At 35.7% G+C, this 23,321-nt stretch overlaps 2 protein-coding genes and 1 long non-coding RNA gene across 6 annotated transcripts in view; all 3 read right to left on the bottom strand.

Annotated features, from left to right (window-relative positions):
* The window catches only part of LOC7493858 (protein DETOXIFICATION 24), an 89,253-nt gene extending 66,118 nt beyond the window's left edge, over positions 1 to 23,135 (bottom strand). Inside the window, exons 1-10 of one of the 4 annotated variants that reach the window (XM_052446618.1) lie at positions 22,750 to 23,107; positions 22,497 to 22,626; positions 18,391 to 18,655; positions 17,581 to 18,122; positions 17,361 to 17,447; positions 17,208 to 17,264; positions 16,857 to 17,095; positions 16,496 to 16,614; positions 16,197 to 16,283; positions 15,787 to 16,090 (exon numbers count right to left, since the gene is read on the bottom strand). In XM_052446618.1, the coding sequence (XP_052302578.1) occupies positions 16,010 to 16,090; positions 16,197 to 16,283; positions 16,496 to 16,614; positions 16,857 to 17,095; positions 17,208 to 17,264; positions 17,361 to 17,447; positions 17,581 to 18,122; positions 18,391 to 18,636 (1,458 nt within the window). In that variant the 5' untranslated portion in view covers positions 18,637 to 18,655; positions 22,497 to 22,626; positions 22,750 to 23,107 and the 3' untranslated portion in view covers positions 15,787 to 16,009. Of the gene's footprint in view, positions 1 to 15,786; positions 16,091 to 16,196; positions 16,284 to 16,495; positions 16,615 to 16,856; positions 17,096 to 17,207; positions 17,265 to 17,360; positions 17,448 to 17,580; positions 18,123 to 18,390; positions 18,656 to 22,474; positions 22,627 to 22,749 lie in introns of those variants that run through there. The other 3 variants (XM_024583083.2, XM_002319707.4, XM_052446619.1) reach the window with 3 other exon arrangements.
* On the bottom strand, positions 6,888 to 8,684 carry LOC127904220 (uncharacterized). The gene is made up of 6 exons (XR_008057141.1): positions 8,388 to 8,684; positions 8,156 to 8,293; positions 7,985 to 8,055; positions 7,632 to 7,905; positions 7,444 to 7,563; positions 6,888 to 7,359 (listed from the first exon to the last, which is right to left on the bottom strand). It is a non-coding gene; the product is annotated as an uncharacterized LOC127904220 (long non-coding RNA).
* Positions 10,443 to 15,489, bottom strand: LOC127904219 (uncharacterized). The gene is made up of 4 exons (XM_052446622.1): positions 12,409 to 15,489; positions 11,517 to 12,320; positions 11,108 to 11,425; positions 10,443 to 11,025 (listed from the first exon to the last, which is right to left on the bottom strand). The coding sequence occupies exons 2-4, from the start codon at positions 12,113 to 12,115 to the stop codon at positions 10,899 to 10,901; spliced, it is 1,044 nt and encodes a 347-aa protein (XP_052302582.1). The 5' UTR covers positions 12,116 to 12,320; positions 12,409 to 15,489; the 3' UTR covers positions 10,443 to 10,898.
* Positions 23,136 to 23,321: the final 186 nt, after the last annotated feature.

Consider the following 23,321-nt stretch of genomic DNA (forward strand, 5'->3'; position numbering starts at 1 on the left):
TATCAATGCACTGATTCATGGAAAACAATTCCATCTACATGATTTATAAAACCATGTTTCCTTTTGTCGTATCAACAAACAATTATAAAACTCTGATTTACAAAAGAAAATCAATGATTTACAAAATAAAATTGAACAACAGATCTGTTCAGACTTACCTAATGCTTTCTGGAAAAGAAAACAACGCATTGTTGATCTTCCATATGAAGATACTTTTTCAGAAAAACTTATACCTACAAAAGCAAGACATATACAAATGAATGCTGATTTAGAACAGCATTACAGACTTGAAATCCGTGATCTCGAGTCTAAAGGTCTTATCCAAAAGTCTCGATCATCCTGGTCGTGTGCAACCTTTTATGTAAATAAAAACTATGAAATTGAAAGAGGCACGCCTAGACTTGTGATCAATTACAAACCTTTAAATTCTGCTTTAAAATGAATCAGATATCCAATCCCCAACAAAAAAGATTTGTTGCAAAGATTGCACTCTGCATTCATATTTTCTAAATTTGATATGAAATCCGGATTTTGGCAAATCCAATTTATCCTACAGATAGATACAAAACTGCTTTTACAGTTCCTTTTGGCCAATACGAATGGAATGTCATGCCCTTTGGCTTAAAAAAAAGCACCATCTGAATTTCAACGCATCATGAATGCACATTCAAAATTCTGCATTGTTTACATTGACGATGTGCTTATTTTTTCACATTCCATAGATCAAAATTTCAAACATCTACATACATTCTTTCATACTGCAAAACAAAATGGTTTAGTTGTTTCTAAAACAAAAAATTTCTCTCTTTCAAACCCGTGTCCGTTTCCTAGGCCATTATATCTGCCAAGGCACTGTAACACCAATAGAGAGATCTTTAACCTTTACAAATAAATTTCCTGATAAGATCACTAATAAAACCCAATTGCAAAGGTTTTTAGGTAGTCTTAATTATGTTCTAGACTACTATCCCAATATTAGTCGTCTAGCCAAACCTTTACATGACAGGTTAAAAACTAACCTCTTTCCTTGGTCTGACCTCCATACCAACCTAGTCAAACAGATTAAGAAACAGGTCCAAACTATTTCTCTCCTCCATTTAGCTAACCCGTTAGCTCCTAAGATAGTCGAGACCGATGCCTCTGACCTAGGATATGGTGGGATTCTCAAACAAATACAAGATAACAAAGAACAAATACTCCAGTACACATCCGCCAACTTGAATGATTGTCAAAAAAATTACTCCACTATAAAAAAGGAGATCCTTTCAATTGTTCTTTGCATTACAAAATTTTAAAGTGATTTATTAAATCAAAAATTTCTTTTACGTGTTGATTGCAAATCTGCAAAAGAAGTTTTACAAAAAGATGTCAAAAAACTTGTTTCAAAACAAATTTTTGCCCGATGGCAAGCTATTTTAAGCATTTTTTATTTCGATATTGTCTACATTAAAGGAGATTCAAATTTCATCCCTGATTTCCTAACCCAAGAATTCCTTCAAAACAGGTCCTGATGCCTCATAAAGCAAAATCCAAAGACAAAGGGAAAGCCCCTCAAACCCAGCCTACAAAACCAGAGAGCCCCAAGCCTTCTGCAAAACTCATGTCTTCAGCCATCTTAGCTGCCAAACCTATCAAATCCTGGTATGAGGCAGTTATTGAAGAAGAAGAAACTACAAAACCACCACAGGTACAAACAAACGTAGTTCAACATTGGGTTTACACTATATCCAAATCACCAGAATTACTCCTGGCGTTAAAAAGGTGTCCCAACAGGCCTCAAGTGACTCCGTATCTCAAACAGGTAGTATTTCCAAATCCCTTTCAAAACCCCAAGGAGGCATTTATGCTTCAAAACCCCTCATTTCTTTACAACAAACCAGTTTTCCAAAAACCAAATCCAAATATATTTTCAAAACTAATTTCCAAAATATTTTAACTATGAAAGAAGGATTTTATCATGAAAACCCTTTCATTACTACTTCAAAAATTTTCCCTCCAAATTGGTACTACAAACCCTGGAATTTAGCCAAAACACAATCCTACTATGCCGCCATCCTTGAGATTACCAATTCTGTCAAGTTCAAACATTTCAAACTACATTCTGATCACACTGAACCAGCATATTCTACATGCATCATTCACAAAGTTATCCATCCCAAAGATTAGGGATAACCCTTACGTCAACCTCTCTCTTTCCCCATGCACTTCCATACAAACCCCCAGGACTTCAATACTTCCTATACATATTGGGATTACTAACAGGCATGGTTCAATGCCTTCCTCCTACAAAATCAAAACCATAGCCATTCTTGGCTTTTCTACTTCCATAATGTCATGAATACTACAAACCTCCCCCTCTGGTTCCTCCAATGGTGGGACTACTTTGGTTGTCATGTTGACTACCTCAAAGAACACCCTCTGGTTGAAAATTGTTACTTCCATTTTAAAAATAATTTTCAACCAACTCCTTCTGAAAGGAAGTTTCCTTCCCTTCTCATTTTCTGTACAAAATTTTTTGTTTCATGGGTATGTTCATGGTTCTATGATTATAATCTCCAAAACAGACATCCAGTACTTGTTCGCAAATTCAAAATCAAATGGTGGGATTCCTTTGCAGACGAGTCCAAAAGTTCCAAATTAGCTATTACGAAATGGTTACAAAAACATAAAACAGCTCCCATAATTGATCATCATCCTCAATCAAAATTTCTAGCCCAAAAGGCTCAAACGGCAGCTCTCCTTGCCTCTGCTAGAACTGAGGAAGAATACCTATAAATAGTACAAGACATTATACAAAGCCAAGACCCGAAAACGGTCTTGTCCCAATCCAGCTCATCTGGCTCGACATCTCCTGCCATTTCCCTTAGAGACGATAATGAAGATGACTGCTTTGGCATTCTGCCACCTATCAAGAGACATTAAAAAAAAAGTATTTCAGGCTTTTTTAGGCTCATTTGTTTCGAGCCCATATCTTTTCGACTCAACTGTTTTGAGTCCCTTTTTTTTTAAGCCCATTTGTTTTAGGCCAATTTTCTACAAATATTACCTGCTGCTACAAACAGATAAAAAGTGTTGGTGGCAAGAAGACAACAAACGAAAGTCCCACAAAAAACATGGGAAATTTCCATTTTGTCGTCACCCAATCATGGCAGGCAATACCTCATGGGTTCACATGGGTTCTGAAGGAATCTTCAAGCTTTTCGAAAGACGTTTTGGCCTCTTCCATGTCAACTTGTCTATAAAAAGGGACTCATAAATCCTTAGAATGCAGACTATCTTTTTCCCTGAGAAACTTTTACTCTCCCCTGTAACCCATATCCATTTTGTAACCGATATCCACTCTCCTCCTCTGTAACCAATATTTCCTATATTGATTTACATTACAAATTTAAGTAAGATTCTATTTTTATTATTTACATTCTTACCATATTTTATATTTTTGTACATTTAAGTATGCTCTGTGTTTGATCAAGGATCCTGACATTGTTGTTCTTGCCTTATTCATTCGCATTAGAAATTTGTTTATATTTGCTTGCATTTACTCCTTTGTTCTTTTACAAAATTAGTATATCGGCTGGAAACCTGTGACCCGATCTTAAAGATCATTCTCAGGTATAACAACACCACGTACTGTTTATATAATGTTAGTTTTTTAAACCCTTCACTTCTCCTTCACTTCACTTCTCTTTGTTTATACAACGCTTATTTTTTCAGAAGATTTCAAACTTGACACTATTACCTTATTTGACACAGGTGCAGATTTAAACTGCATCAAAGAAGGCGTGGTTCCAAAACGATTTTTACAAAATACCTCTGAAAAACTCTCTGTTGCTAATAATTCAAAATTGCATATTGCAGGCAAAACCCAAGCCTCTGTTTTCAACAAAGACATTTCTCTTAAAACATTCTTTGTCGTTACAAAAGATATTAATCATACCATCATTCTTGGCATTCCATTCATTGACATGATCACTCCATATCAAGCACATCATAATTGTATTACCTCCAAAATCAATAGCATCAAACTTGTTTTTCCATTCTTAGAAAAATCTAAGACTAGAAATTTGAACTTGATTAAAGCATGCTCCATACATACCTATCATATCAATGCACTGATTCATGGAAAATAATTTCATCTACATGATTTACAAAACCATGTTTTCTTTTGTCGTATCAACAAACAATTACAAAACTCTGATGTACAAAAGAAAATCATTTATTTACAAAATAAGATTGAACAACAGATCTGTTTAGACTTACCTAATACATTCTAAAAAAGAAAACAACACATCGTTGATCTTGCATATGAAGATACTTTTTCAGAAAAACTTATACCTACAAAAGCAAGACCTATATAAATGAATGCTGATTTAGAACAGCATTGCATACTTGAAATCCGTGATCTCGAGTCTAAAGGTCTTATCTAAAAGTCTCGATCACCCTGGTCGTGTGCAGCTTTTTATGTAAATAAAAACTCTGAAATTGAAAGAGGCACACCTAGACTTGTAATCAATTACAAACCTTTAAATTCTACTTTAATATATATATATATATATATATATATATATATATATATATATATATTGTCGGGTCTCACCCGGGTTCGCCAGGGCCGCCCGGGTCATGAGTCAACCCGCCGGGTCAATCAGGTCTTATTGGTTTTTTACATTTGTCGGTCTTTCGCCTAACCCGGATTGATCCAGCCATCAAGTTGACCCGCCAAGCCAGTCCGGGTTTAATAACTATGCTATAAATTCCTAAAACTATCTTAAAATAACATACATGATATTATTCATGAGATAAAGTGATATTTTACTATTTATAAGATTATCAAGTTTCTTCTATAAATAGAATATTATGTCTTATATTTTCTGAAGAGAAGTATGTTAAAGAACATACAATAAAAAAAACACTTGAAAACATAAATAAATAAAAAAGAGTTAGCATTCAAGGCATAGTAATTCCTCTCTCATAAAATGGTTTTAAAAGATTTCTGATATGATGGTTTGTGTAGATTACTGTTGAAGGCAAGATCATTGGGTGGCTTGTGACAACTCAGCCTTAAAGAGTTAAGAATAACCTAAAAAAAGAAAAAAAATTGATCTTCAGATAATATTTGCTCAAATTAATCCTAAACAACCTGAATTATACAATAAGATCCTTGGGACTTGAAAAAAAAATTATTGTTTCCACTGTGTTTATGTGTTTTAGGAAACCTATGATATGATGGTTTGTATGGATTATTGTTGAAAGTCAGATAATTTGATGGCTTGTGACAATTCAGCCTTAAAGAGTTGAGGAAAATCTAAAAAAATAAATTTGATCTTCAGGTAATATTTGTTGAAACCTTAATCAACCCTGAATTGTACAATAACATCCATGAGACTTGAAAAAAAATTAAATTATTGTTTTATTATATTTATGTGTTTTAGGAAACCTAATAGGGAAAGGGATTGATTAATTGGTCAGAAGTTGGTATAACCGATTATCTTCTTTGAGGACTCGTACTTCTATATTTCTGTAGAAGTTGAAGGTTTAAGATTTCTAACCTCACGATTGTGCAGGAAAATGAAGAAAAAATCATCTCTCTATCATGGGAAGCAGGATCAATGACAATAAGATAAGCAAGAATAATAACGGGAAGACTAATGAAAAAATGAATGAGAAAGATAAACAATGACAGGAAGACTGTCCTAGATTTTCAGATGAACAATGTGAATAATGGATGAGAAAGATGACAGAAAAGCTACTATATACGGTGATGAATTGATTGACCCTGCTGCCGCGCTATCTCCCATACACCTGCCATGACAAATACTCCTAATGGCAAGTCACAATTGTACTACTAAGTTACCTTTGCAGAAATAAATGAATAATAACAACAATTCAAGTCTCAAACTACTCCACTTCATCGTATAAAGTCATAGGAAGCACGAACATAGACAGAAACAAAGTCATGATGACAAGTCACGAGAAACACGAACAAAACCAACTAGTCACAAGAACAAAATGTCATTCTGCAACTCACGAGAACAAAGATGTGCAGAAGCAATGAAACAAAGCAAGTCATGACAAGGAAATAAAGCAAGCCCTAGAAAAATAAATAAACAAAGAAATCCATGTCAAGGAAACAAAGAAAGTCTCATTGGAACCGTGTATAAATAATTAAGAATGACAAGATGCACTACAAGATTTCATAGTTTTACCGACGGACACATTCCGTCGGTGTGTGATTAGAAGTTCGTCGGTGATTTATTTACCGGAATCATCACCGACAGCATATGTCCATCGCCTTTCCTTTCGTCGGTGATTCCCCATTCCGTCGCTATATCAGTAGGGAAAACAAAAAAACTATTTGCCGATGGTTTTACAGACGAAATTTGCGCGCCAAAAAAAAAGATTCCCGCTTGAAATATACCGACGGATTTTTATTCCGTCGGTGATATCGTGCTTTACCGACGGAAAACAACCGTTGGTAAATCTGTCGGTAAATACCGACCGAATATATCCGTCTGTAAAGTCGTCAGTAAGTGTTGTAGCTTCTGTCAAATGCCGACGGATTAAGTCCGTCGGTAAGGCTGTCGGTGAGTGTTTAAAATACCGACCGAATATATCCGTCTGTAAATGCGTCGGGAATGCTACTGTCAGTTGCTGACGGTTTTATTCCGTCAGTAAAACCCTTGGTAATAGTTTTTTTCAAATTTTGTTTTTAAAAAATTATTTAGAATATATAATATAAAACTATATAAATTAATGGTAATACAAACCAATTATGCAAATAAAATTTATATTGAACATCAAAAAGAAAAAAAAATCAAAGTTAAATAATATTCATTACAAACTGAATTTGTTTCAAAAAAAATATTAAAGGAAATTTTGAAGGTAAATAATGTTTATTACAAATTAATATAAAGGTGGAGCTGGAGGAGGAGGAGGTCCTGGAGGAGGCTGGCGGTTATGCGGCCAAAAAGGATTAGGCGCACACGTTCCACTCTGTGTTGCCATGTTCATGACCATTTCGCGAAGCTCTTAGTACTCCGCTCTTTGTTCTGCATGAGACGCTTTGAGTTGTGCGTACTCCGCTGATAGGTGGTCGTATTTTTCGGTGAGCTGAGCCGTGTGTTGCTGCAAGGCCACGAACTCCTTAGATTGGGAGCTCGATATTGATTGGGAGCTCCCAACAGTTGAAACACTACGGGTCGACCGCAAGTTGTCGGCCGTAGTGTTGGAGAGCCCGTAAACCTGATTTTTATCGGGTCCACCTGACGATCCAACCTCCATCCACAAATCCGGATCGAATTCCGGATGGGTCAAAATATCATCCCCGTATCTCTTCCTCAACCGATTATTATAGGTCTCCTAAAAATAAAAATAAAAAGTAATCATCATATTCAATTCAATAAACATAATAACTTACAAAATAAAATGGTTGAACAAACATACCACGAAATGTTGAGCACGGTTATCAACGAACTATTGCGCCCCCTTTTGGCGGTCTTGACTCCGCACGTGTGTCTCCACAGACAGCTCCATCGGGCTCGGCTCACGTCCAAGAGACGCAGCCTATAATGAAAAAAGATATATTAACAACAACTTAATTTAACGATATATTTCATTTAAATTAATCTTACCATCCGTTTTGTATGTGCAGCAAACAGAACGGAGCCGCCAGTGTGCGTTGTCACCGAGCCATGAATTGGCCGATTCCGGTTGCCATCACCGAATTGTGAGCGTCGTGTGAACCGCTCAGATGTCACGTGCTCAAGATAGTGCGGCCATATATCTTCCGAGATGTATATCGGTTTGAAATCCCTCCAAACCGCAACATCGTTCCAGCCTTGGAAACCCCTATCCCTCGCGGTTTTTTTTGCCCTTTTTTATGCTTCATACCAAAAATCACGCAACCTACTTCACGCAACCAAAAATTACATTTCGAAACATAAATTTTTGTCTAAAAAAAATCTTGTATTGTTTTTGATCTTACCTAATTGCCGCGTGATTTTCCCACACCCTCCTCACAACAGTGTTATGCTCACTGTCCCAGCAGAATTTGTGCTGTGTATAAATAAAGAAGTTTAAATAAAAATAATAATTAATTTACAATTATATTAATAATTTATTAGAAATAAGCTGAAAATTATAAATTAACACCAACCTGAAATCTGTCAAACCATGCATTGATTTGAGGCATCCATTCAAGATGCTTGGATATCTGACTCCATTGAAATAATGGAATCTCCATCAATGATTTAAACGCCGATGATATTACTCGGGCGGCCTCAATGTTTGTGAACTTGAAAAGAAATGAAATAAATTAAATAGTGATTACTTCATAAATTATGTTGTAATTTTTTTTTTAAAAAAAATTAAAACCTTAACAAACTTACATTGAAAGGTCGTCCTTCCACTATGCCTCGTACTTGCGGGAAAATTGATTCCGCTGCGAAGGCACCCCGCCTTTACGCTGTGAAGTAGCGCTGGAAGAGGCAGCATCGGTTGACGGCGCAGGTGGTGTAGGTGCCTCTTCTTGAGAGGCACCTAAGAAAATATCATCATCGCTGCTAGACGAACAAGCTGCGACCGTACGTGAGCGACCAGCACTGGATTTCATTCTACGCATCTACACAATTTTATACAAATAATTATATAATTAAATTCAAATGTTAAAAAAAAATTTGACAGCACCTCCCCTATACTGGATACTACTCAAATCCACAAACCTGCACATATTAACAAAAGCCACAACCAATTGACCCAATCTATACTAATTATTCCAACATATTCAATTACTAATCCTAAGGTAAATTCAACATTAAGAATTATAATTTAACAAATTATTCAATAATTATGCCAATACAACAAAACAATAAATTAAAAAAAAAAACTCTAGAATAACAATCAAAATAAATGGAAAAAATTAAACACAAATCATGCAATAATAGAGTAAAATTAATAATTATTCCAACATATTCAATTACTAATTCTATGGTAAATTCAACATTAACAATAAATATTCAACAAATTAACTAATAATAATTATGCCAATACAACAATAAAAAAATATTCAATAAATTCAAAAAAAAAACTATAGACTTTAGCAATGAATTATGCACAAAAAAAAAACTATAGACTTTATCTACATTACAAAAATACACCAAAACAAAAAACATAGCAAAAAAAAAACCCTTAAAATAAAATGAAATAGAAGAAATACATACCTTTTAAACTGATGGAGATTCACGAGAAAAGTTGCTAGAGATTGCTGGTGAAACCTTTGAAGAACGGAGAGGAAAAGAATCGATGAAAAACTGAGGAGAAGAAAAAATGAACTGAAGCGGCGGTCGGGGGAACTTATATGGCAGTTTTACCGACGAATTCCCCGACGGATATAAAATTAATTATTATTTTAATTTATTCCGTCGGTGAAGTGTCAAAAATCCGTCGGTAAATTTTGAATTTCGCACCAAAATTTTTAATGACCCTCCATATTTTTTGTGGTCTGTCGGTAATTCCGTCGGCAAGATGACGCGGTCAGAGATGCATTTAATGCACAACCCTTTGGAATTCGCACGGTCTGTCGGTAAACTTGACCCGCCGACAACTTACCGACGGATTTATATCCGTCGATATGGACGTCGGTGACTGTGGCATTTCAAGTAAATATTTTCGAACTCTCTGTGAATTGCCGACGGATATAAATCCGTCGGTATTAGGGTCGGTGATGATGGCATTTCAAGTAATTATTTTTGAACTCTCTGTGAAATGCCGACGGACTTATATCCGTCGGTATGGACGTCGGTGATTGTGGCATTTCAAGTAATTATTTTTGAACTCTCTGTGAAATGCCGACGGACTTAGTCCGTCGGAATGGACGTCGGTGAATGTGGCATTTCAAGTAATTATTTCGTGTTACAAAATATATCATCCATGATCTATAATTATTTCAAGTAATTATTTCGTAATTGTGGCATTTCAAGTAATTATTTCAAGTAATAAATATTTTGTGTTTCAAAATATATCATCCATAATCTAAATTACATGAAAAAAAGGGTTTTACATAGGGCTTCATTTTGGTAGTTAGTCAGAATTTTCTTCTTCTTCGTCATCAATTGAATTGTCATCACCTTCATCGCAATCTTCAATATGGATATCATCTTCTTCATCGACATTTGCTTGTCCGCTAGAGCTCAAAACAAAATTCAACTCCTCTACGTCAACATCAACAAGACTGTCATCGAAAACATGAAAATTTGAATTTTCTTCCAATTCAATCGAAGGAGCAACTCGATATGGTTCAACCAACTCACTAACTTGAAAGACTTCATCTCGCAAACTTGTGTCTTCGTTCTCATCCTGAACAACCTCGACACGACCCTGGGGTTTCGTTTTTAAAACGGACAACCAATCCACTCTTGATCGATCCAATCCACATTGCTTTGCGAAAACAAAAACATCGTTTATGTTGCGGAGTCTAGCTTTTGAGTTGATTTCGACCAGACCATAGTGCGGATCAACTCTGATTCCTCTGTCAGTCGTGTCATACCAATAGCATTTGAATAAAAACACTATATTCTGCTCGTTATGATATTGCAGTTCGACGACCTCTTCTAATCTACCATAGTAGTCAACTTCTAACTCACTACTAGTGGATCCCTTAACAAAAACACCGTTGTTGTATATCTTTCTTCCTTGCCCATATTCTTCAGTATGGAAAACATATCCATTGACAAAATACTCGTTGTAGCACTTACATTTTCTTTCAGGCCCTAGGCTTAGTGAAAACAATGACTTAGGCGCACTCCTTCCCATTTGATAAACCTTGTATGTAATGTACATCAATAAACAGTAAATGAACGAGAATCTCGCAATGACATGCATACGTACAATAATTTTGCAAGTTAGAATGAGTTTGTGATAGTGCCTACATGTGTTCTGAACCACGTGGCAAACTGTTCATCTTGTAATTGAAAGATCTGGGATTCGGTCAGCTGTGAGTTATTGGAGAGCAAATATTGTCGATGTTGCCTATAAGTGATAATGAGTGTATGATATTACAATATATAATTAATAGTATATTACTAACAAAGTTTAATTAGTATAAACTTACTGAATAAAAGGTCTCAGCTCATCACAGTTAAATAGAACATAGTTGTGTGCTTGTTTGAACTCTATTTCTGACAAATATCTTCCTCTTACGGCATTTTTAGGTGTGGGTCGTCCAGTATTGGAGAATATTGACAAGTTCCCACTGGAAGACACTTCACCGCCATCATCATGCCGTGAAACGCGATTGATTCTCGTTCTCAGATGAGGTTCGAAATAGTACGAGATAAATGTTGAGATCTCCTCAACAATATAGGCCTCACATATCGAAGCCTCAACATGCGCCTTATTTTTAACCTTTTTCTTGAGATTAAACAAGTACCTGCATTGAAATATTAATCAAGTATTTTCAATTAAGAAAAACATATAAAATACTTTTATATATGAATTACATTGCAACTGTAATATCTAACCGTTCGAATGGGTACATCCATCTATATTGGACCGGTCCTCCAGCTTTTGCCTCGAACGGTAGATGTATAGGGAGATGCTCCATTGAGTCAAAAAATGATGGAGGGAATATCATCTCAAGTTTGCATAGTGTCTCGACGATATTCGTTTGAAGCCTCTCAATGTGATCAACATTCAACTTGCTGGAGCATATATCTCTGAAGAAATGACTGATCTCCGTGAGTGCATCCCATATTCCCTTTGGCAACAAATCACGAAAAGCTAATGGGATGAGTGTTTGCATAAACACGTGGCAATCATGACTCTTCATTCCATACAATCTGCAGTCCTCTATATTAACCAGCCTTGATATGTTTGATGCATGTCCATCCGGAAAACGCAGACTCTTAAGCCATTTGTAGACTAGCAGTTGTGCGTTTTTCTCTAACACGAAGCTTGCTCTTGGTTTTGCGACCCGTGACTCATCATAAACCAACTCCATATTTTTACGGTTACAGTATAAAGCTATATCCAATCTAGCCTTGATGTTGTCCTTTGTCTTCCCCTTCACATCCATGACGGTGTTGAAAATGTTCTCAAACGTGTTCTTTTCAATGTGCATGACGTCAAGGTTATGGCGGAGCAGATTGGTCTTCCAATAAGGAAGCTCCCAAAAGATACTTCGCTTTACCCAATTATGGGTCAAACCAAAACCAGGAAACTTTTACTTACCTGATTGAAGGCCAAACACAATGTCGCCGTACTCTGAGACAACATCATGCAATTCTTCACCAGAAAGATGCAGGGATGCAACATCTTTTTCAACTCTGCCAACAAAAAAATCTTTTATGTTCTTTCTGTACCTGTGATAAAGTGGCAAGAAGCGACGGTGACAGTCAAAAAAAGAAGTTTTACCTCCGTTTGCTGGCGTGAATGCCTTGTTGTTTTCCATGCAGTATGGACATGCGAGTTTCCCATGCGTGCTCCAACCAGAAAGCATTCCATAAGCTGGAAAATCATTGATAGCCCACATCAAAGCCGCCCTCATAAGAAAATTTTGTTTCCTCGATATATCATAAGTCAGAGCTCCGGAGGACCACAACTGCGCCAACTCATCAATCAACGGTCGAAGACAAACATCTATATTCCGCCCCGGGCTACTTGGACCGGGTATGATAATAGATAAAAACATGAACTCCGGCCTCATACACATTCCCGGTGGCAAGTTATAAACTGTGAGTATGACCGGCCAACAAGAATAAGAAGCAGCAAATGACCCAAATAGGTTGAATCCGTCTGTACATAACCCAAGACGCACATTCCTTGATTCAGCTGAAAATTGAGGATGCACACTATTAAAGAGTTTCCACGCTTCGCCGTCAGAATGATGCACCATCACTCCATCAACCGCATCATGTGCTTGGTGCCATGTCATGTGCTCAGCAGTCCTTGGTGACATGAATAACCTCTGCAGTCTAGGTGTGATCGGGAAGTATCTAAGTTTTTTATATGCCACTAGAGTCTTTCCCCTGCTAGTTCTAGGTTTGTAACGGGAATGCCCGCATGTCATGCACTCGGTCATCTCAGCATTTTCAAGGTAGTATAACATGCAGAAGTTAGGGCACATGTCAATTTTCTAGTATCCTAAACCGAAGGGTTTCATCATGGACTTCGCAGCATAGAAGTTCTCTTTCAGCCTGTTCCCTTCAGGTAAAATGCTTCTTGCTCATTCAATAATCTTGGCATACCCGGCCTCACTCAACCCGTGATCTGACTTGATGGTGAACACCTGTGCTACGGCCGATAATTTATTGTGGTTCGTGCTGCCATCCCATAATGGTTCGTCGGAATCTTTCAACAAATCAAAAAACCTAGCTGCATCTGCATTAGGTTCTTCTTCTACGATTGGACATTGACTGACATTACCTTGATTCATTCTCATTGCATCCATAACCATATTTCTGTAAGGATTAATGTTGTCATTTGCCGCTTCATGCACGTTGCTAGAACTAGAAGTAGACCCAACCACCGTTTCTTCCATTCTCCTCTTACTATCAAATACTTCTCCATGTGCATACCAACACTGGTAATTCTCCATAAACCCTTTGTGTAGAAGATGCATCATTACAACATCTGGATGCAGATACTTTTTATTTTGACACTTCCTGCATGGACACCTAATACCGCCTCCAGTAAAATTTCTAGAAATAGATGTTGCGAAATTAATAAAACCCTGAACCCCGTTACAATAATCCATCCTTCGCAATCCTTGGGGTGAATCTCGGTACATCCATGAACGATCATCCATGACTTATATCGAACCTCTATAAAATTATGATGACATCATGCATTAATTAACTAAGTTAGGTAAATAAACTTGTAAAAATATTACTTTACCTCGAGATTATCTAACAAACCAATCACAACTTCTCATAAATATTAAATATTCATTATCATTTATCAACGTCCATACAAATTAAAATATATAAACTTATGGAAATTACCACTCCACAATACCATTGATAAAACTTTAAACGGACCCATTAAGCAAGCTATTAATTATTTCAAAACAGCACATGTACTTCGGTAGTTCCATAAAGTTTTAACAATTTACAAACAAATACAATCTTACAAAATCTAAAACAAACCATAACAGGTATAGAATTATACATTCATATACTACAAGTTTGTTTGAGAAATGACAATAAAACATGTACATCTACTAACAAAATACATATACTAAAATAACAATAAAATTAACATTTAATTAAATGTTAAAATTTAAAAAGATAGAATTACTTATAAAAATTTATAAAATCCGTCGATAAATCAGAATACGGATGCTGTGACCACAAAACTTCAAGAAATATAACTTGTTGTGCTGATATGAGGGAGATTTTTGTTTGGGGGGAGGGGGGCTGGTTGTTTGCAGATGGGGAGAGTTGGGATTAGGAAGAAGAAGGAGAAATAGGGGAGGAGAGGGTCGGCAGAGCTGACATATATTAACTTTTTCCGACGGTTTCACCGACGGAAACTCCGTCGGTGATTCTGATGGAAAAATCGACACATCACCGCACGGATTTGCCATTTCAAATCCCTCGGTGAGTCTGTCGGCAATTTAAAAGGCGAACCGGTCACGTCACTGTACGGGCTGTCGTTTTGAATCCGTCGGTGAGTTCGTCGGAAAAAATAACCCGCCAAAACCTCCACGTCAGCGACCCGCCTTTTTTTTCAATTCGGAAACTTGTCCGTCCGTAATTCAGTCGGTAACTATCGACAGAAATTTTTTGTCGGTAGTTACCGACTGCATTCCGGACGAAAAAGTTTTTGTCGGTAGTTACCGACTGAATTACGGACGGAAAATTTTTCGTCGGTAATTTCGACCTCAAATTACCAACAGACATATTCCGTCGGTAAATCCGTTGTTATTTAGTGAATTTCTGATAGTGATGCGGGAACAAAGATGTCAAGGAAGGAATAATAAGTCACAAGAGCTTCTATACAAACAAAAGTTGCAAGTCTTTCTTTACACCACTCTCCTTCTAACACTTGAATGACAAGTTAAGCTGTAAAGTGTTACTATGCGTTACCTGAATTTTTTGTTTTAGAAGTCTTTAATGTGATACTTATAGAGTACCTTGTTTCGCATGTTATCACCTTATGTCAACAATTCATTTTATTGGTGAGCTACATGGTCAGTAAAGCAAGTGTTCTTCATTATTTCTCCTACCAGTAGAGTGCACAGAAAACATGCAGCCTAACATAAAACAAAATAAGGTCCCAATTTAAAACATTGGAGATCCCCATCTTCCCTAGACTCCCCCCATTAACTACCTAACAATAGCCGAAACTTTATGCAAAATGCCCATGAAAAATAATATGACGCATCTTGTTAGAGAATAATATAAATCATGGAACCTCATTTAATAACTTAAGCTATTAGGTTGAGATGATTTTTTTAACATGGTATCATAACCTTAATAATTAGACGGTCACAAGTTTAAATATCATCATCCTTATTTATTTAATAAAAATTAAGCACAAGATAGTGAGGGTCTGTGCAAGTTTCAAGCCCAAAGAGCTTTCACTTGAGTTGGTGTGTTAGAGAATAATATAAAACATATCTTGGAACCTCACTTAATAGCTTAAGCTATTGGGTTGAAATAGTTTTTTAATATACATGTTCTTGTCATGGTGAGAATATTGATAAACATGACGAATATGGACACAAAACATAGAAAAGAACTGCCCTGGAAACCAAATATGGAAGATAGATAAACAAGACAAAAGAGGGAAAAAGAAAAATCAAAATGATTGCCAGCATGATGAGCCAGCCGAGAGCACTGATCAATTTGCAACGTAAATAGTCTCATAGAGAGGAAAGCAAAACCATTTAATACGGGGCCAGAAAGTCCTGTCAGCAGAATTTAACCATTTAATATGGTCTCAGGATTCGGAAGCATTTTTCCCATCTCAAAATCTGGTTTCAACATGCAACAAGCAGTGTCCATTACTTTCAAGAAAGATTGGAGCTTTCATCAGATCCCTTTGTTGTTTCAATAAAAAATCGACCAAGACGCTCTGATGCCTTGTTTACCTGCGTTACACGAATAAAATGTTGTTTGCTTATGGTGATATAGCTCTGAGTTGACTATGATTTTTAGAATGTTCTAACATAATAATTTCATGACATCTTTTCAAACCTGTTCATTCCAATCAATCTTCCATGTAAGGTAGGATAGCACAAGTGTTTGGACTACGACTCCACTCAACAATCCAATCCACAAACCCTGTATTTGCAGAGAAGAAACTATTGGTAAATAAAAATGCTTCTTTTATAAAGTTCAATTTTAACTAGATCCACTCACTTGGCCGATTAGCAAAGAGTGAATGGTCAATACTAGACAATCAAATTCATGGCTTTAGCTTGATTCTCCATTCATAATTTGAATGTTAAGCAGTAGCTATCTTATGATATCTTGACAATATTGTTCTTACGTACCGTGACCTGAAGATGCGCTACATATCCAAGAAGAATTCCTACCGGCAACCCAATAGCATAATAGCTCCCCAAGTTGACAAATGCAACCATACTTTGCACACCAGCACCTACAGCTACACCTGGAGAGGGAATTTTAATGGTTAAGATTTACATTACCACATGTGCGCGTGCCCTTTTATATATATATATTGCTGGAAACACCAGCACTTGACTTACTTCTGTCATTGTGAGCGATCGATCGTATAATTGCATAAAATAAATTCTAAGATACATAGAATTAAAGCTATGCAAAAAGTTAATGGACCAGAAAATGTTCATGTAGTATTTGCATATAATAATAGAATTAGAATGAAATACTTGCCTGTGAGTACTGGATAAATACTATTCAACAGCATTGAGAATGCTAGTAGAACATGAAGCCTGAACACAGATTCTGCTATTTCCTCACTACTCGTAAACAAGTATGAAATTTCCCGACTAAAGACCATGCACAAAACCCAGAAGATAATTCCGATAATTATCGAAGTACCAAGGGCAACCTTGATAGAAAATTTTGCAGCTTTGGCATTGCCCCTTCCCAATTCATTTGATATGCGCACACTGTACGAAATGCACATACATGACATTTTATAAAAGAGATCACTAGCTTCAGAAACAGAGATAGAGAGGCAAAACTGAACCGAGTAGCATAACTAATGGTTAAAGCAAATACCATGAAGAACCTAAAAACCCAAGGCAGACCATGAATTCCCATCCATTGATGTTGAGGCTGCAACAAGAAATTACCATAAATCATCTTCTTTTCAACAGTTAGAACTATATAGTGCCGAGCAACTGTATTGAGATTTGCATAACAAATTCTTACCAAATGGAGAAAGCAGATATTGCAATAGTTGCATTCTTCATATATCCAGCTAATACGACAAGAATAGAGGAGTACCATAATTCTAAGCTGTAAGGTTATAGCAAACACAATTAGAAAGCAAGTGGTGGCTATCGAAATCAATGAACCATAAAGCATTAGTAATCTTAAAATGATGCGAGAAATGGAATAAAAAGACTAAATGGTCAAAATTGGAACTTGCCAAATCATGACTCCGGAGGATATTGAGAGCTTTATTAGAGGTAACATATCAGCAAATGCAGCTTTAGTAAAGCCTTTCCATGTATTAGGACACCAACCTCCAAAGATGTACACAAACTCTCCAATAACGAGCAACCAAGATGATATGATGAATGAACTCATGGCACCAGCAAGACCAAAACCAAGTTTGATCACAAATAACCAGGACAAAAGCACATGAAGCAGAAAGGAGGAAGCAGAAAACCACCCGACAATCTTGTTTTTTTGTTGTGCTTGCAAGTACATTTGGATGGTCAAGCTAAAGACAAAATAGTAGAGGATGGGAATGAACCAAAGGGAGATTTTTCCAGCTTCTATTGCTATATTCTCCTCTTGCCCAATTAGTCTTAATATCGGTGTTGTAAAAATGAAGAGGGGTAGCAAGATGGTTGCAGTTACACCATCAATGATCCATGATCTCTGCAAGTAAACACCCATCATGTGGTATTGTTCAGCTCCATACGCTTGCCCGCATAAGGTCTCAGTCGCACTTGACATGCCAATCTTCCATGAGAAAGGAAAAACCTCGGTAAGTAAATTATTGAAATAATTGTCTTTACCTTATATATATTTGGAAGATCACACAGGTGGCAAGACATGTAAAATAGGAAGGAAACATCGATTCATTCCTCAATTCCATGGCTACAAAGGGGCTAATACCTCTCTCTCTGTAATATTTTCAAGTTAGTGAATGCTAATCTTGGTGTGGCTCCAAATTGTTTCTTATGCTGATCTTATGCGAATGAGCACAATATGTTAAGAGGATACGTACCAATATGCCATTCACAAACCGTAACAAAATGCTCTGCTGTAGGCCAAACGCTGCAAGATCCAATTCGCTAATGTGCCCCATGAATAACTGTGTCACCACAATCATCCCAAATGAAGTCACTCGTGCTATTATTCCAGGAAATGCAATCCTCCATAGCTTCTTGGATTCATTCCAAACCCTCTTCTTCAGGTCCTCCCTGTCAAATTCTTCCAGCAAAAGAAGCCTCTCTTCCGTTGAATTATCCATGAATCTGTAAGAAGGAATGCTAAACTTGTTGATTTTTCAAGTTTTCTTTGTTGAATATAAACTTGACATTGAACACCTTTGTGATATGCATGTACAATTGAGATGTGACCATATATTCATCAAGACCACATGAATCTTTCATTTCAAGTGGATTTCCCCAAGATTCATGCAATACTGATTGTAATAAACAGGAGCATGCCTTTTCAATCAGAAAATTTTACTATCAGAAGCATGAATCAAGCTAGTCGTCACAAGTTTCTATCCCACATTGCTTGCCTCAAGCGAAGCTCATATTTGTAGGGTATGTACTGGAATGTTGAGTAGTCTATTTTTAACTCCCCAAGGTCTTAATTACCACCTTTAGAGTTTTAGAACCATGGCTCCATGTAGTTAAGAAACCAGCATCGAAGTCATTATGAGTTGCCTTTTAGGTACCAACTAGATTGTGTTGGCATGAAAAGGGATATGTGTGATAGATAAATCAACTCAAATGTTCAAATGTGGTGAAGCAATATTTATTAATGGCTAATGGGGCATCAAGTACATGTGCGTGAAAAAATTAAAAGAATAAGCCAAGAAAAGGATAAAAAAAAAATTATTGAAAGAATAAGGATCAAAACTAGATAAAAAAAACCAAATAAAATTAAATATTGAGGGATAAAATTAAAAAAAATAAAGAAAAGAATAAGAATATAGCAATCAAAAGAACAGGGACAAAAAATAAATTAAACAAACAAATGCAATAAATTAAAATAGATGAAATTGCAAAAAAGAATAGTTAAGAAAAGTATAAAGCACAAAAATAGAGCAATTAAAAGTAGAGAGACCAAATTGGATAAAAAAATCAAATTGAAAAATACCCAGAGATGAAATTGAAAAAAATTCAAACTTCAAAAAGTATCAAAAGCCAAATAAACAATAATTAAAATGAGGATCAAAATCGATTTAAAAACTTAAATTACCAAGCCTCCCCTAACAAAACCTAAAAATAACAACAAAACCAATCGAAAAAACCAAAACAATCTCGCAAATAGCCTTTGTTTTTTCAAATTGCAAGGTTAATTCCGTCATTTTACTATTTTAAAAAAGAAAAAGATGGAGAAGTCCCTCTATACATGTATATTTTTTTTTCTCTTCCAATGGCAAGATTGTAACTCAACTGTTTATTTTTTAAAATGACACAAGAGCCCCTCACCTAAAATTTTTTTTTTAGCTTATGAAAGCAAAATAGTCATTACACGGTAACAAAAATGGAGGAAAAAGGACGACGCACCACTCCCAACACCATGGTGGAAGCTGGACTTTGGGCACCACATGGTCCCTCAGGCGCCACTTGAATAGCGCGGCGACCATGCACGTATCAGCAACTTTTTCTTTAATAATATTTAAAAACTTAAAATTACCAAGCCGCCCATGACAAAACCTAAAATTAACAATAAAACCAGTCGAAAAAAACCAAAACACCCTCACAAATAGCTTTTTTTTTTTCAAATTGCAAGGTTAACTCCTTTATGCATGTATAATTTTTTTTCACTTCCAAAGACATGGTCGTAACTCAACTGTTCATTTTTAAAATGACAAAAGAGCCCCTCACCTAAAGATTTTTTTTTTCTTTTGAGGGCAAAATAGTCATTATACTATAACAAAAAAAACATGTCTGAACCATATTTGTTCCTAATCAATTTAGCAATGACGAATGTATCCTATGGAAAAGATATCTCTACCCTAAATTACAAGCTTAATCAGTTTTTTTTTTGTTTTTTTGCAGTGGCAAAATCATATTTACACCATTTCAATCCATGGATTTTTATGTCTAGAACCATAGTAAAAGACTAAGCTCATTTAATTTATTTATTTATTGTAATAACTAATCTCTACAGTGATAGGATCAAAGTTTTTTTTTTTAAAAAAAAAAAAAAGTAGCCACTGACAACATATTTTATAGAAATAAGAAACAAATTTATTGCTATTTAAAAATTTTGTACTTCCATTTAATAAAACAGATAAAGAATTAAAGGTTCCAGTAAACATTAAAAAGAGAGGGTTAACAATAACTAAAAACAAAGTTGAAAAGGTAAGAAGAACATATGTATCGTGAAATATTTTATATAATATGTTTATGAATTTTTGAATCTTATCCTCTCATGTTTTTATGAGAATATAATTAATCATATTTAAAATTTTATTATTGATTTTGAATTTAATAATTTGGTTCAGAGTAGAAAAATAAAATACTAAAAAATAAAATTATTTTTATTTTTATTTTTATTTATATTTATATACTATTATAAACCTCTGAATCTCCCTGACAATATTGACTGCTCTTCCAATTGTAACTTGTACACTAAAGTACACCTGGATTTGCTCCGGGACAATAGAGGACAGTAACCTTAATACAAAGGTAAATCTAGTTCTCAAAATAAGAAAATAGTCTCAACAGTGTTCTCTTCTCCTTTCCTTTTCTACATGCCTGGTTCATCACTAACATGAGAATATTAGCTAGCCTTTTTCTTCTTGTTTTGGTAGGAAACAGATGCGCTGCCATTTTTGAATTGTCAGCTTGCTTGGGTGAGCTCTTGATTTTTTTTTAATTTTTTTTTGTTGGCTACTGATCTCTTCTAAGACGTGATAGAGACTCGTGTCATAGTTTTTAAACTCGGTCCAATTCAACATTCGGGTTCTGGAATTTGATTGGGTCACCGTATTTTGACTGGGTCACTGGATTAAATTTTTTTAAAAAAATTAAAACGATATTGTTTTAGTAAGAAAAAATAAAAGTTAACGGGTTGCAACCAAGTTTTTGACTAAGTTATTGGGTCAACCCGTCAGGTCAGCCGTGTCATATCAAGTTTTTTTTTTTAGTTTTTTTTTAAATTCAGTTCAATTCTAATACCAAATACATCAGATTCTAGATCAACCCATCAAGACAAGTGGGGTTTTAAAAGTATATATGTGTGGTTGAGTTGAGAGTCAATAAATGAAAAATGAAAACCTATGAAAAGAATAGTAGTTCTGTAGTTGTGTGTGGCTGACTGGTAGTTGCCAACTTTTTTGTATTTTTGAGACTGGTAGTTGCAGAGAATTAATTGCAGCCAGTAAAAGGACAAGGAGCAATAAAACACACCACTTGCCACTGGGATCTCAAATTCCGAATTTGTGGATGACTCAAGTAACAAACTAGACTAGTTCACATGCTAAGAACTTGTTAAATGTAACTAAAATAAAATAAAACATTCTTGACAAAGAAATTTGATAATAAAATAAAGGGAACAAAACAAAATAATTAATGGGCTTCGAAGGAGATTATTTTGAATAAAAAAAATAAAATATCCAAGAACATCTAGATTTGTCGATCTAATGAACTTCCATAATATATCAAGATGTCTGTCATGATACAAACCATTACAAATATAAATAAAAACCCAACAGGCTTGTGTGTGCATGTGTACAGAGGGATTTATGCTCTATTACTCACCAGGAATGTGAACTATAGGGTTAATTTGTTCTACCAAGATGTGAAACTTGAGGGGCCATGAAATCTAATTTACCCTCAAAAAATCACACCGATGAAGAAGAATGAAGAACGCAGGACACCATTAATTATCACTACTCGTTTACTGGCACTATATATAGAAGGACCCCATTTGCATGAATGAGATGAAATAATCAAGGAAAAGCAGAAATCACGCAGAGCAACGTCATTATCACTACTGGTTTATGCGCACTATAATTAAAAAGAGCATATTTGTATTAATGAGATGGGATAATTAAGGAAAAGCAGAACAAGAACATGAAATGTTAACCAAATAAAAACAGGAAAGGGAAAGAAAGCATATACTCTTTATAATTTGCATGCGTACCTGTTAGGTACCCTTAAGACTGAAACAGGTTGAATTGCTCACTGCGCTTCAGCCTTGGTTTATTGTCGACTCGAGAAATGGAAAGCGAGAAGGGAATGCGTCTTTGTTAACAAGGGAGTATAGCGAGTAGCTAGCAAGCAGAACAAGAATATGAAATGTTAAATTAAAAAAAAAAAAACAGGAAAGGGAGAGAAGAATGGTAGCGTAGGAGCAACGAAATCAAGCATTTACTCCTTAACATTTGCCTGCGTACCTTTCAGGTGTTCTTCGAGGCTGAAACCGATTGAAGCTTGCTTCGAAGTTAGAGTAATGTCCACAGGGAGAAAGAGATAGAGAGAGGGGAGAACGTATGCTTGTTAACAAGGCAGTAGCTAAGAGTGCAGTGTGTTTAGTTTCTCTCTGTGCTTTCCATAGGTATTCGTTTATAAGAAAAACAAAATTGGTGAATAGAAAAAGAAAAGGGAGAAACGAAGAATGGTTGGTCGCTTGTTCACTGATGGAAGAAGGCGTGCGAACCGCCGAATCCACAACTTGTAGGCGCACCATTCAAGGCATCGTCAAGGTAAGGTTCTAGTTACTTTAGCTGCCGTCTATTAAATGGCACATTAAAAAAAAAAAAAAAAGATTTGTGATGTGCCAACGACGCTCCTTGATTGTAATAAACAAGAGCATGCCTTTTCAGTCAGCAAAGGGATATGTGTGATAAATAAATCAGCTCAAATTTTCGAATGTGGTGAAGCAATATTTATTAATGGCTAATGGGGTCAACATGTACACGTACGTGAAAGATTTGCCGGTCGTTCTTCATTGAATTATTTTATGAGA

Source organism: Populus trichocarpa, chromosome 13, assembly GCF_000002775.5.
Source record: "Populus trichocarpa isolate Nisqually-1 chromosome 13, P.trichocarpa_v4.1, whole genome shotgun sequence".
Classification (NCBI taxonomy): Eukaryota; Viridiplantae; Streptophyta; class Magnoliopsida; order Malpighiales; family Salicaceae; genus Populus; species Populus trichocarpa.

What these genes read in the sequence shown, in the direction of transcription:
- LOC127904219 (XM_052446622.1), bottom strand. Translation starts at nt 12,115, where the DNA reads ATGCACATTGAAAAGAACACGTTTGAGAACATTTTCAACACCGTCATG. An exon ending in TGGATGTACCCATTCGAACG is followed by an intron (nt 11,426 to 11,516) that starts GTTAGATATTAC and finishes ATTTCAATGCAG; the next exon opens with GTACTTGTTTAATCTCAAGA. An exon ending in GAGCTGAGACCTTTTATTCA is followed by an intron (nt 11,026 to 11,107) that starts GTAAGTTTATAC and finishes TATCACTTATAG; the next exon opens with GCAACATCGACAATATTTGC.